The 14,366-nt window shown below is 31.1% G+C and overlaps 1 protein-coding gene and 1 long non-coding RNA gene across 4 annotated transcripts; one reads left to right on the top strand and one right to left on the bottom strand.

Moving 5' to 3' along the window:
* Positions 1-3,198: 3,198 nt before the first annotated feature.
* On the bottom strand, positions 3,199-11,126 carry LOC140044497 (NLR family CARD domain-containing protein 4-like). The gene is made up of 2 exons (XM_072089025.1): positions 9,202-11,126; positions 3,199-3,968 (listed from the first exon to the last, which is right to left on the bottom strand). Exons 1-2 carry the CDS (start codon positions 11,121-11,123, stop codon positions 3,866-3,868), a joined length of 2,025 nt encoding a protein of 674 aa, XP_071945126.1. The 5' UTR covers positions 11,124-11,126; the 3' UTR covers positions 3,199-3,865.
* LOC140044498 (uncharacterized) lies at positions 4,179-8,773 on the top strand. 3 transcript variants are annotated; one of them, XR_011844465.1, is made up of 6 exons: positions 4,179-4,282; positions 5,102-5,172; positions 5,732-5,811; positions 6,372-6,450; positions 7,014-7,090; positions 7,688-8,773. It is a non-coding gene; the product is annotated as an uncharacterized lncRNA (long non-coding RNA). The 3 variants fall into 3 exon arrangements; XR_011844463.1 differs by having other exon boundaries at positions 5,732-5,815; XR_011844464.1 differs by having other exon boundaries at positions 4,232-4,304; positions 5,732-5,815.
* Positions 11,127-14,366: the final 3,240 nt, after the last annotated feature.

The following is a 14,366-nucleotide window of genomic DNA, read 5'->3' as shown; positions in this document are numbered from 1 at the left end:
CAATCACTCAAAAAATCATGAGCAGATTTTCAAATCGTAAATGAGGTAAATGTATGGTCAATAGGGCACTGTGCACTGATTAGCAACACTGTTTGTGTAAATGTAACATTTACGATGAGGGCGTGATGTGTAATCACTATTGTAAGCCGCATAATTCCCAGTCTGTGCACGTCGATATGTGGGTTTGGTAAATTTGGGAACTTTCATTTGATTTAGGCACACGCTTACATTTTCAGCCTGCAAATTTAGTATCTTAAATCATTGATGAATTTCATTGAATAATTATTTTATTTACTTAAGATATAATATAAACTTATGTTGACAACAATAAGTCAGAAGAGAAAAAAAAGTATACCGAAAATTAAAATTGTTGTTAGCCGAAGTTAAATAATGAAATGCATTACTGACATTTGGAAAGAGTAATATTAGTAGTATTGTGTTTTATTTTTGTAGAGATAATGACTCTTTTCCGTTTAATATGTTTAGCCTACATGCCATTAACCTATTGCCCGATGAACAGGAACAAAATGGCCAACCCACATTCTTTAAAATTGATATAAAAGTATTTGCCAGCTACAATAATGTTTTGGAAATACTTAATTTTAGTTATTATTGTTTTAAAACTGGATACAGTTGTAATTGTTGACGATTTCGTAGCAGCTTCTGCACCACTCCCTTTTTAGGTCAACGGTATTCATATCACGTGTGATTATAACATTGTTTAGCACTTTCTTATAAATGAAACACTATATGGAATTCTTGATTTAACAGTACAGTAATTATTCTTAGAAAAATACACGGAATCATTTTAGTATCTATAATGTCTTGACATCGGTAACATTATGCAGTAGTAGATGTCACTCTTGTATATTTCTTACTTCAGTCCTTGAAGTGTTGGTTCGCACTGCAATGTACGCAAATAATAATACCAAGATTTAAACAAATTCTACCTAACCATTCATATATGAATGCATATAATAATTTTTTTTTGTAGCGTCGGTAAATTAAATTTGAAACAGAAAACTAATAAAATTTATTCGGTGTGCAACGCATTCCTTTATTTGTGCAATTATTAAAAAAATAACATTTCTTTTTTAACTTCCAGTTTGATTAGGTGGTGGATAGATTTTGAGTCTTTTAGAGTTTTTCTAATATTATATTTAGCACTTTTTGGTAAACATTATATCACAACATGGTATTATGAAGGTGGTACGGCTTTGTTGATACCTCCATGAGCAAACAGCCTTTGTAATTATTTATAGCACAGCTGCTGGTTTAGGAGGCTTAAGGTTTAATAAGTTTATACTTTTGTTTATTAATTTGTAAATACAAACATACTAATAATGTTTATATTTTTGAATTTTTTCCTTTTATTTGTTTATAAAACTTACACTGTTATCAAATGTATCTAGTACCATTGCATCATCATTGCTGTACAAAATATACGTCATTGATCATCGCTCAGTAACTTTAACATAGCACCATGTACATTTGTCTTCATACGTCATCGATCATCGCCAGTAACTTCAACATAGCACCATGTAAATTTGTCTTTATACGTCATTGATCATCGCTCAGTAACTTCAACATAGCACCATGTAAATTTGTCTTCATACGTCATTGATCATCGCTCAGTAACTTCAACATAGCACCATGTAAATTTGTCTTCATACGTCATTGATCATCGCTCAGTAACTTCAACATAGCACCATGTAAATTTGTCTTCATACGTCATTGTTCATCGCTCAGTAACTTCAACATAGCACCATGTAAATTTGTCTTCATACGTCATTGATCATCGCTCAGTAACTTCAACAGTCTTCATAACTATCGTATTCATTATTTAATTATAATCATGTTTTAATCTTGTAATATTCAAATAGGTAGCTGACGTTGTACACAATATACGTGGGTGTGATCACCACTATCAGTATCTCATCGTGACATATATGTAGGCCTATAATCTAAACAGCTTCTTCATCACTATTACTATTGTCTTCATATTTATATAATCATGTTTTATTCCTGTAATAATATTCAAATTCGATGTATGTGTAAACAAAATGAAGGTAGCTAGCTTTAATATGTATATTGTTTTTCTGTTGGCGTCTTTATGGTAATCTTAGTACCAGTACAATACTGTTTTAAATATTGTTTGGAAATATTTATTATTTTATTAATTTATACATCGATTTGCTCTCAGTATGAAACATTCATTGGTTATTGTCCATCATCAAATTGGCGAATCGTGATATAACGTCAATAAAAATTGTTCTGTGAAAATGTACCGACCATATTTAATTTGTGATAGGGTAATTTGATGTTAAAACGACAAAGATTTCTTTAACTAGATCCACTGAAAACTAAATTTTTAGGCCCTGGGCCCCCTTTTTCAAATTCCTGGATCCGCCGCTGCAAATGATTGTCTCAGATTTATTTGTGATAAATACTGTATTCCAACATACTGTATCACCAGGCGCAGATAAATACTGTAGGCCTAGGCTACATACATACTGTATCACCAGGCGCAGATCCAGAATTTATGAACAATTACGCTAATAATAGATTTGAGAGGAGAGCATATCCCTTGGGGTCCATCTTGACTGGTTCAACCATATTAAAGTGTGTTGAGACGGTGAAAATAAAGGGTGTCGAGAGGGTAGATCATGTGATCCTGGATCTGCCTCTAATCACATGAATTATTTTCAATATGATAGACATCAAACAAAAGCTAAGAAAAGATAAACAACGTAACTAACATTACTTTTATTTGTCATCATCAAGTAAAAGTTACATGCAATATGAAATTTGCCATTCACACATTTATTACTTAGAGTCTTATTTAATATTATCAAAATACTTACATTAATTAATTACATTATCAAAATATATAATTTTATTCATACATCGTACAAATTGCCCAAATTCAAATGAATTGTACAAACAAGAAATATACAAAATGTTCGTCTATTATCAGACATGAATTATATCAAATTGCCAATACCATACACCAACAGGGTTATTAACATGTATTTTTCCCAAAACATGAACAAATTTAAAATATATTATATGTATGGAGTAAGTGCAGAATCTGTTTGGGCTTTAGCCTATTCTCATTCCTGGTTATTTTTACATTGATGACCGAATAAATATTATTATTATTATTATTATTATTATTAGTATTATTAGTGTTATTATTATTATTATTATAAAATAAATCTACTACATAAAATGTTAAACTAAAGTAAAAACAATATCACTAAAACATATGAATGACTGGCAGTGCAGTTATGCTGACTTTATACATTGCACATTCACCACAAATCAAATATTATCTCAAAGATATCTGAAAAGAACTGGTATTTGAGCTGTATTTGTTAAAAAAGATGCGTAGAAAATACAAATAAAGAAAACAAAGAAAATTCCTACCATACAGTATCATGTTATAATTAAATAATAATAATAATTATCACTTAGCATCAATTTACTTATATCGTAAACGCGCGCGTATGTAGCATGGAGATGCTGCAGAGCTCTCTCTTGATTGTATGCGCGCGTCTAGGAAGAAGATGATGAATATGGATGAAGTACGCGTATTCGATGCAGGACGACCGGATAGGAACAAACTTTTGAGAAAATAAAATTTTGCTTTGAGATTATTCCTTAAAAAGACAAAATTATAAATTTGGAAATAATCTATTCCGGATTTGTTGAAGATCTATTATAGATTGCATGACATTTTTAGATTACAGATGCAATTCTAACGGAAATTTCCAAAATGACACTTACGTTCTGCGAGTTTTATAAAGGTGATGATTATATATAATTATATATAAATTATACACAGTATAATAGGATTGTAAAATTATTTAAAAAAATCGATGCCTCTGTTTGAACACACTACGGTCAAGTAATATATGACGTAACCTGATAGATTGCAATCCATCATGTAAAGCTCCCTCAGCTTACACAGCTGTTTCAAACATACGAATTAAGTCATGCGCCCTCAACGTTACAAGTCGTATCGCTGGAGTAACAATACATAAACAATTACTTACAAATCCACGTGTGCAGAGTGGAGTCAAATGTCATTTAAAGACATGTTTTAAACAGCCAATGAGAATGAGATAAAAAAATAAAGGGTCGGTAAAAATATGAATATTCATTAAAGAGTCCCTGGATGAAACAAGCACGTTGTCGTTTTGTTTTTAACAAGGAATGTAACGCTGAAAATTAATGGAAGGGTGGACCATAAAATACAAGCATATACCAATTTACGCACGTGAGTGACATTTCCAAATTAGGTACATGTTTGTTTGTCCGTATCTTTAAAAAATCTAATTTTCACTCTAATTCTTTGGTACTGCATGATAATTTAGTTATCTGTGAATGTTATAACATAGTAATGGTCGAGAGGTGATGGTTGAATTTTTGAGCTATGGCCGTTTCAAATTGTGTCATTTTTAGGCTTAGGCTTGTGTCTACTCTAGTTGCAACACTGCCTTTCATGTGACAGCTGACCCAAATGAGTTTGGAAATGTTACATTATTTGAATTATTTAGGCCTGGCTGGGTAGGCTAGGCATATACCAATACTATAGGCCCTATTTTTATTTTAATACTAGGCCTAGGCCCTTGCTAGACCTGTGTTCTCTAGCAGCCTACTACAGAGAAGCAGCTTTCCGGCTTAGTTAGCCTGGCCTTGAGTAGGCTAGCCTACTAGCCTAATACTAGTATTAGTAGGCTACCTAATTAAAATTAGGCCCAGGATCTACGCCTAGGCCTATATATTTTTAATATTATTTAATCATTATAATTAATTTTAGTTTTATTAAATTTACAGTATTCATTACAAAAACTGTAAATTTAATATTATGAGGATTATATATACCCTATGTAACATGTATGCAATAGGGAATATTATAGGCCTACCCTGTAAAGTGTATGTAATAATTACAATATAAATAATGACAAGCATCATATTAACATTCGGTTTTGCTCATCACTGCATATTCAAATTAGTATGCAATCATACTAAATTTAATAAGTTAAGTTAATTTTATAAAATTGTTATAATAATTATTAATGTTATACTATTGTAGATACATATAATATATAGAGCAGTAACCTGAAGTGGCTAAGCAGATTTGGACCATACCTACCATCTATATAGGTAAGATTATTTTGCTGTTCAAGAAGTAGCAAATATTAAATTGTGTACCATGTTATTAATTTGTAATATTAACAATCAATCACTACCACTGGCTGGGTAGGCTAGGCCTATATTATAGGCCCTATTTTTATTTTAATAATATACTAGATAGACCTGTGCTCTCTATCACTAGCAGCAGCCTACAGAGAAGCAGCTTTCCAGCTTATTTAGCCTAGCCTAGAGCAATTAGGCTAGGTATAAGTAGGCTACCTAATTAGGCTAGGCTCTACGCCTATATAGGCCTATTATTATTTAATTATTATTAATTTTTGTTTAATATATTTACAGTATTTATTTAAATAATGTTTCTTATGAGAATACCTGGTTATATATACCCTATGCAATGAAATAAGGCATATATGCCTACCCTGTATGTAATAATTACAATTATTAAAAATAATGAATTTTAACATTCGTTTTTGCTCATCACTGCATATTCAAATTAGTATGTATGCAACCATATTAAATTTAATAAGCTAATTTTAAGTAATTCTTATAATAATGTTTTACTATTTTTTAGGTACATAGCGGCAACCCGAAGTGGCAAAAACATTTTAAACAGATTTGGACCAATACCTAGCAGCCTACCATCTATATACAGTAGGTAAGTTTATTTTACTGCTCAAGAACTAGTAAATTTTAAATTGTGTTTACCATGCTACTAATTTTCAATATTAACAATCAATCACTACCACTGGCTGGGTAGGCTAGGCCTATATTATAGGCCCCATTTTTATTTTAATATACTAGCTAGACCTGTGCTCTCTAACACTAGCAGCCTACAGAGAAGCAGCTTTCCAGCTTATTTAGCCTAGCCTAGAGCAATAGGCTAGGTATAAGTAGACTACCTAATTAGGTCTAGGCTCTACGCCTAAATATTATTATTTAATTATTATTATTTTTAGTTTTAATATATTTACTGTATTTTATTTAAATAATGTTTATTATGAGAATACCTGGTTATATATACCCTATGCAATGACATAAGGCATATATGCCTACCCTGTATGTAATAATTACAATTACAGTATTATAAATAATGAATTTAAACATTCGTTTTTGCTTATCACTGCATATTCAAATTAGTATGTATGCAACCATATTAAATTTAATAAGCTAATTTTAATTAATTCTTATAGTAATGTTTTACTATTTTTTAGGTACATAGCGGCAACCGGAAGTGGAAAAATCATTTAAACAGATTTGGACCTATACCTATACCTACCATCTATATTATAGGTAAGTTTATTTTACTGTTCAAGAACTAGTAAATTTTAAATTGTGTTTACCATGCTATTAATTTTCAATATTAACAACCAATCACTACCACTGGCTGGGTAGGCTAGGCCTATATTATAGGCCCTATTTTTATTTTAATATACTAGCTAGACCTGTGCTCTCTTGCACTAGTAGCTTACAGAGAAGCAGCTTTCCAGCTTATTTAGCCTAGCCTAGAGCAATAGGCTAGGTATTAGTAGGCTACCTAATTAGGCATAGAGGCTCTATGCCTATATATTATTATTATTTAATTATTATTAATTTTTATTTTTAATATATTTACAGTATTTATTACAAATAATGTTTATTATGAGGATACCTGGTTATATATACCCTATGCAATGACATAAGGCATATATGCCTACCCTGTATGTAATAATTACAATTATTATAAATAATGAATTTTAACATTTGTTTTTGCTCATCACTGCATATTCAAATTAGTATGTATGCAACCATAGTAAATTTAATAAGTTAATTTTAATTAATTCTTATTATAATGTTATACTATTACTATTTTTTAGGTACATATATAGCGGCAACCCAAAATGGCTAAAACATTTTAAACAGATTTGGACCAATACCTATACCTACCATATAGGTAAGTTTATTTTACTGTTCAAGAACTAGTAAATTTTAAATTGTGTTTACCATGCTATGAATTTGTAACTTTAACAATCAATCACTAACACATGTACAGCAGTAGTACTATCAATCAATAGTAATTAGTTAGTAATTGAAATATAGACATACTATAGTATTACTTTTACATATTCATTATTATTAGGCATTGTTAAAAGGAAATCAATACAATGCAATATTCCTTTAACATTTAAAAATGTACAATATTTTATGATCATTAATGTTAATGAATCATTCTTTGTTGGCTTTCTTGCATTTGTTGGGTTTTATTATTTCATTTTGTATCATTGGAGATGTGAAAGTCAGATGAGTCTAAGTTTGACTCTAATCCACACTGCTGTTTTGTGACGGTTGAGTTTGGCATGTCTCCCCGCCTTGCTCAGAGACCACCTTCCATTCTCTCATGAATGCAATAGCATGGTGCTCAAGCATATGTAGCTTAGGCTGTATTACACCTGGTGCAATATGCCTGTATTCTGCTAAAAATACTTGTATGATATTTTTTATGTAATTAAAAAATACTTAATTGACACATTAATACATTTTATAATTTCAGAAATTTTGTGATGAAAAAGTCAATCTGTGGTGACTGTAGAATGGACCCGAGATCGGACTATCTTAGACATTTAAATAATAGAAAGTTCTGACAATTTTGTTGAATAGAAATATACAATGTATGATGTAGTCTTAATTGAAAATTGGCGCTTTTTAAACTATGTATATAAATTAGGATGAGAAAACAGTTATTTGATTATGAGGTATGTTCATTTAATTAAATTTGTTAGTATAAACTTTCAAAAAGAGTGAAGATATAAGAAAAGCAGATTATGGAGCAGCTGTACCAGACAAAAAACTGTTCCCTTAAACGCCAGTGTGTTCTTTCACTTGTGAATGTAGTTTTGGCCCAGGTCATAGTTGTTGTTGAAGTGTAGCATGCCAAGCAATTTGGTCCATGCCCTGTTAATTTAAATGTTAGCGTGGTAGTATACAGTATCCATTGAAAATTCGCGAATGGCAGGTTGTATAAATGTATATAGGTTGTAATTTTACATTTGTTAGATTTAGTGCAAATTTGTGATGGTTTTCATATTTTTTAAATTGTATTTTTTATCTTTTTCTTTAAATTTTGTTCCACAACAGAAGCAAGTAGAACTTAAAGCCTTTTCGTGAAACTGTGTTGCCTACAAAAATGAAAAGAAATTTTAATTTTACCAACCTTTAATTTTATATTATATTTATCATACAGTAGTTTGAGTATTTTTGTATAGGCTTTAATTTTGAAGGGCCTAGCTAGGCCTGGCCTGGTAGTTAGTAGTTTTACTAAATTTGTACATGTATGATGAATTATATTCAGTTGAAATAAATACAATGATAATAATTAAGCTTATTATTTAATCTATTGTAAATTAAAATGATGTATAGCATGATTACACTACTTATACGTACCAACTAGGCCTAGCTACAACCTAGGCCTAGTTGCGTACAGCCTAGCGAGCGGTTATCAGCCGCGTTCATCGACCTCTCGCCAAATACGCTGTTTCGCATTTAACAAAACAGTCGAGTTTTTAAATGAAAATTTCTTGAGATTTTCACCGTCACCTCCTAACAATTCAATGTCTCATGTAAGCATATATAATCAAACTTTTACCTAGATTTTCCAAGTATTTATGAAAATTACGAATAAAAACAAAAAGTGTACAATTTGACAAGCATTTTTTCAAACTTTCCATTGTTTACATTTGCTAGGCCGATCGATGTTAATTTTTAAAACTTCCGGGTGTAAATAATTTCGTAAACTTGGTGTTATGCTTAATTACTTACTATTTCCAAAAAATCGGTAATTAAAAATCTTATTTTCTAACAAATAGTATAAAAATGGTTTTATAATATTTATGACGAAATTGATTAAATTAATTTAAAGTGTAGTTATAAAAGTTGCAAATGTCGCGAAAGTTGAACGAGATTCAACCACTCGCGCGGCGTCACGCTCAGGCACATATCGCCGTCTGACAATATTGAGGGCGCTTGACTTTTTCTATTTATTTTACATTGGTGAAACAGCTGTGCTTAGGACACATAATGAGAAATGAAGAAAATGAATTAACATCAATGTTGTGAAAGTTATTGCCAGAGATAGAGAGATCACGTAATGCTAATTGAACTTGTTTGAGAGAACATTCTGTAACGAAGTGATTGATGACGTCACCTGATAGATTGCAATCCCTCATGTAAAGCTCCCACAGCTTAGGACACATAATGAGTAATGAAGACAATGAATTAACATCAATGTTGTGAAAGTTATTACGAGAGATATCGAGATGTTCTAATGCTAATTGAACTTGTTTGAGAGAACAGTCTGTACCCAAGTGATTGATGACATCAGCTGATAGATTGCAATTCATCATGTAAAGCGTCGTCAGCTTAGGACACATAATGAGTAATGAAGACAATGAATTAACATCAATGTTGTGAAAGTTATTACCAAAGATATCGATAGTACGTAATGCTAATTGAACTTGTTTGAGAGAACATTCTGTACCCAAGTGATTGATGACGTCAGCTGATAGATTGCAAATCCTAACACCAACACGTCCATAAGAGTCATGTTGAATGTCTAAAATGTTCGCAATAAATCTTTCCTTATATGTAATCTTAATGCCGAAAAAAAACTTCCGAATTCTACTACTCATTCTTAATGGGAAATGTTTTGTGAGCCATTGCTTTAAATAATAACCAGCTGTTGCAGCATCAAGGAAACCAAGTGCAAACTTTCTCGCAACTTTGAAATACTCGCTTTTTATTACATCCAATTCATTATAACCCAATGGTATAAGTAATTGTCTCACGTCTGAGTCATCCTTTATATTTTCACTTTCAAATAATTTAGACATGTAAAATCCCACCAATGATTCTACAATCAATTTGTGAGGAGGCATAAATATTCTTTCACAATTAGATTTTGAAAGTGGTGCTTCTTCGTAAACAAATCCAAGTTTTAGGGCCATGTCAATCATATCTCTTGTGGAATGTGTATCATTCAAATCTGTTATTTTTATTGAAAGTTGATTTCGTTTTAAGTTTATATACATACATTTGCCTAACAAAATCATAGCGTGTACATATTTTGATGGGGTGTCTTCAAATTTTAAAATTTTGTCACATTGTTTTTGTTTGTTAAATTGATTTAAAATACTACGAAATAATTCTTTGAAAAGATCAGTATTATCACTAGGAAGACTTTGATTATCTTCCCATAGCATACAGATCGAAAGAAGTAGCATTGGATTTTTGCACATTGAATATGCTTCTGGATGTTTTTCCCCAGGCAAAAGAGTGTCAATATCCAACTCTTCTTTAAGGGATTCTCCCAATTGTTGATTTTCAAAATGCTTAAAGTATTTTTCAATATACTTTCCAATGCTCTCTTTGTTGAATCCACTAACTCTTATGTGTACGTTACACTCTTTTATAAATTCATCTATGTTTTCCGGTCTTGAAGTAAGTATTACAGTACTTTGTTTAAACCTTTTTTTTCTGAAAAGACTAATTACGCTTTGATTATCAAATCTTAATTCATCTAATCCATCTAGTAGTAACACAAAGTTATTGTCATGTTTATTTATAAATTCCTTAATTAACTGTGGATCTTCTGGGAGATCTGTGTCTAAATTGAAATCTGTCAGTTGCTGTACAATCAGATCAGATATGTCGTCATCTTTTTTTAAATCTCTTAAACTTAAAAGAAACACAATTTTACCTTCAAATAATTCAATTGATTGATCAGACCAGTTGTACGATAAATGCCTTAATATGGTAGTTTTTCCAATACCTCCCTCCCCTTCTATGAGGGCTTTACATCCAGGTGTGGATTGTATAACATCTACCACTTCTTCCAATGTTGTTGGTTTGCTTCCTTTATTGTTTTCACGTTCTTTCAGTAGTTCCATATCGGTAAACATCTGTGAAATGTCAACTGTGTATCTACCACGCATTGTTTCTGGTGTAAATATCCTGGCCTGCCTGCAGTGTTCCTTTTGTGTTAGCAGCAGATATTCTTCAATCTTTTCTAAATGTAAAAAAAGAGGTTCAGAAATGTATACATAATAATATTTTATAATACATGTATTTTTAAATTATTAAACTGTTGATCTTAATTTATCTTTTATATAAAGCAGTTTTAAAAATGTTATTAATTAGTTGTTTGTTCTTTTTGCAGGCCTAGATAATTGTATGGGAATTAGAATGTAATAATAATTTGCTATTACTGTACTCAGTTAAAGTAAGTCAAGTAATTATTATTAGTTATACCAGACTATTTTCTGATATACGGAGGCTCACTCCTTATCTTGTACCGTAACGTATTTGTAAATTTAGGTTGACAAACACAAATTTTGATAAATCCACGGATAAATCAGATAAGAAGAGAAGCATAATTTTTAAAAACATGACCAACAGAGGGCAGCAAATCGAAAAATAAATTTATCACAAATCCGAAATAGGATGAAATAAGCCCCAGTGGCCGTATTCACCAATCACATAAGTGAGATACCTGTATTTCCTTACAGGTATGCATATTGTTTTAACTTTAAAGAATACTGATGATAAAACATTATTATAACATAAGGAATAGAAGAAGGGTTATTGTATGCGTAGTTTGCCTTCTTAACATTTAATTTACCTTTTGTTGCCTAGGACGTCACCGGATGTTAAAAGTGAATTGAGATTTTGTTGAACTGCACAACATTATGGTTTGAGTTTAAAAAATGAATTGGTAAATTGAATTATTTTGGGTTTATTTCGCTTTCCATAATTACATTTCAAATCACTAATTTTATTTCATTTAATTTATCAATCTATTACTAATTTCTCTAGTTTGATTTCACCAATAAAATCATTTTGACTCTAATGTCCTACATAACAGTATAACTATAGTTACCTTCCTCTGTTTGCATTCTTGTGTCACTACTACTACTTCTCGGCACTTCCTCTGTTAAATAACAAACAAGAAAAAATACAAATATACAATAATTGTTACGTAGTGAATGTTTTACACATATTATAGGCTATTTTTATAATCTTCTCCAATTAATTATTTGTTTGCTAACACGTTCCTGTTACATACCTTGTGCCAGGCATTTCATCGTTGATGCCAGTCCAATTCTGTTAAGAATGTTAATAAACCCTTCTTTTCTTTCTTCACAAAGTATTTGTCTTTGTTCCAAGTCTATAATCATACTCCACGAGTCTTCATAATTCTTTAAAGGATTGTTGAAGAGTGCATCAATTTTCTTAACAGCAGCCTTTCGTAGTTCGTTTCCAAAATCTGCAATCCAGTGTCGATATGGGGTGAAATTAATAATTTGTATTTCTTGAACTTCGAAGAAAGATTGTTGAAAAACTTTGATAGCTCCAAACGTTTGTGTTATTTTTATCGTTTCATAAAGTAACTCCAGATTGCCTCGGCTTAAACGTCCTGTTTTCCTCAATGCATCCAGTAGATCTATCGTTGTGTTGGCTTTGTCTATGTCTGCTACTGAAATTAAATCGTGGTATAAAACCTTTAGCTGTCTTACGAGGTTGTTTTTATCATACCATTCTGAAAAGTTCACTAAGTCCACATTAAAATCTATTTCTAAAAAAATTAAAAAGTGGGAAAAAGAGAAGATTAGAAAAAACATTTTAAAATTGTTCTTCTCAATGCAATACAAAAACACCATTTATGTTTATTACCTGTCGCCATATTGTCAATTCAGTTTTTATCTTCCTTTCTGAAAAATAGAATTTTTGAATTTAGGACAATTCCTGTACTTTAGAAAACAACGATATGCTGAATAATGTAACATTCAAGATGAATGGCCTGATGTCTATCACTACATAAATACAGTTTTTTTATAAAAATATTTCATGTTTTTGACATTGATGCACAATCATCATGGTAACCGTATGATATCGGGATTATGGATCGAGAAAAACTTTTACAGAACATCAAATTACATGATTCTGATACCAAACTCTATAACCCTCTCTGGGTATTATTGATAAAGGGGCATACGATGTAAAGTGTCTGCGCGCTTAACGGAGGTGTGTTTGATCCGATGATGTTTATTTGAAGTTTTGGTGCTGTTTGTGAACATATGACTTTATGCATTGACTATCTTTCGCGGGACTAAATGTTGAATCTTAGGCCTACACAGTGATACCATAAGCAACTACCATTATGTGGAATGTCTGATGAAAACGAATTGATTATGAAACGTGCCACTTATGGTGAGACTTTTGACTTAAAATATTCCTACCGACTTTTAGGTAGTAACTAAGACTGTGTCACGAGTGCCATCCATATATCCACTCATATTAGAGTATTAATAAACATTTTGTAGTGTTAGATATTGTTTCTTTACACCATCTATTTTTATACCTCGGTGTTAAGACTGTCACGATGAGAATTTTATTTCGATATGTTGTTTGTAAAAATGGGAATTCTCATTTGATTTAGACCTCTACATGTATACACCCAGCTAATGTATTATCTTAGCTCGTGATGAATTTTATTTAATTTTTGATAAGATTATAAACTTATCTCAGCTCGTGATGAATTTTATTTAATTTTTGATAAGATTATAAACTTATGTTAACAAGAATGTAATTAAGTAGCAAAAGAGAAAGAAACCCGAAAATTCATTGTTAGCTAAATTTTAATCATGAAATTCATTACTATATAATTTGAAACATTAATTATTTAGTGTCTTGTTTTAGTAGGCCTAGAGTGACAATTCTGGCTCTTTCTTATGATTACATGTCATTGCATACAAGTACGGGGAACTGAGGAACAGGCCATATCACACTCAGTTTCTTAAAATTAAATTAGCTAGTCAGAGGCCCGCTAAAATAAAATAGTTTTGGGATTGCTGTCGCCGGATTGATGTTTATATTATTAAAAAAATGTCTACTTACATAATTATTGGCTTAAAACTGGATTGTATATTTAATGTCGGGAATTGTTGATGATGTCGCAGCAGCTACTGCACCACTCCCGTTTGAGATCAACATTATTCATCTGTGCTTATAACATGACCGTCTCGCACTTCCTTATTGCACAATGTCTACACGATCACGGAAGTCTATCATATTCCATAAAAATTTCACAGAAATTATTCTTAGAACTAATATACAGAATCCTTTGAACTAATTGTTATCATTTCTATATATCAGTATAATGTAGTAGTAAATGAATA

The sequence above is a fragment of the Antedon mediterranea genome, chromosome 3 (genome assembly GCF_964355755.1).
Source record: "Antedon mediterranea chromosome 3, ecAntMedi1.1, whole genome shotgun sequence".
NCBI classification, from domain to species: Eukaryota; Metazoa; Echinodermata; class Crinoidea; order Comatulida; family Antedonidae; genus Antedon; species Antedon mediterranea.
Note: the sequence above shows the minus strand (reverse complement) of the source record. Positions and strands in the feature narration are given on the sequence as shown.

Bases quoted from the DNA above. Each gene is read 5' to 3' on its own strand.
- LOC140044497 (XM_072089025.1), bottom strand. From the start codon at position 11,123: ATGCGTGGTAGATACACAGTTGACATTTCACAGATGTTTACCGATATG. The intron at 3,969-9,201 runs TAAGCACAGCTG...GAAACAGCTGTG, and splicing joins TCATTTCTCATTATGTGTCC to TAAGCTGAGGGAGCTTTACA.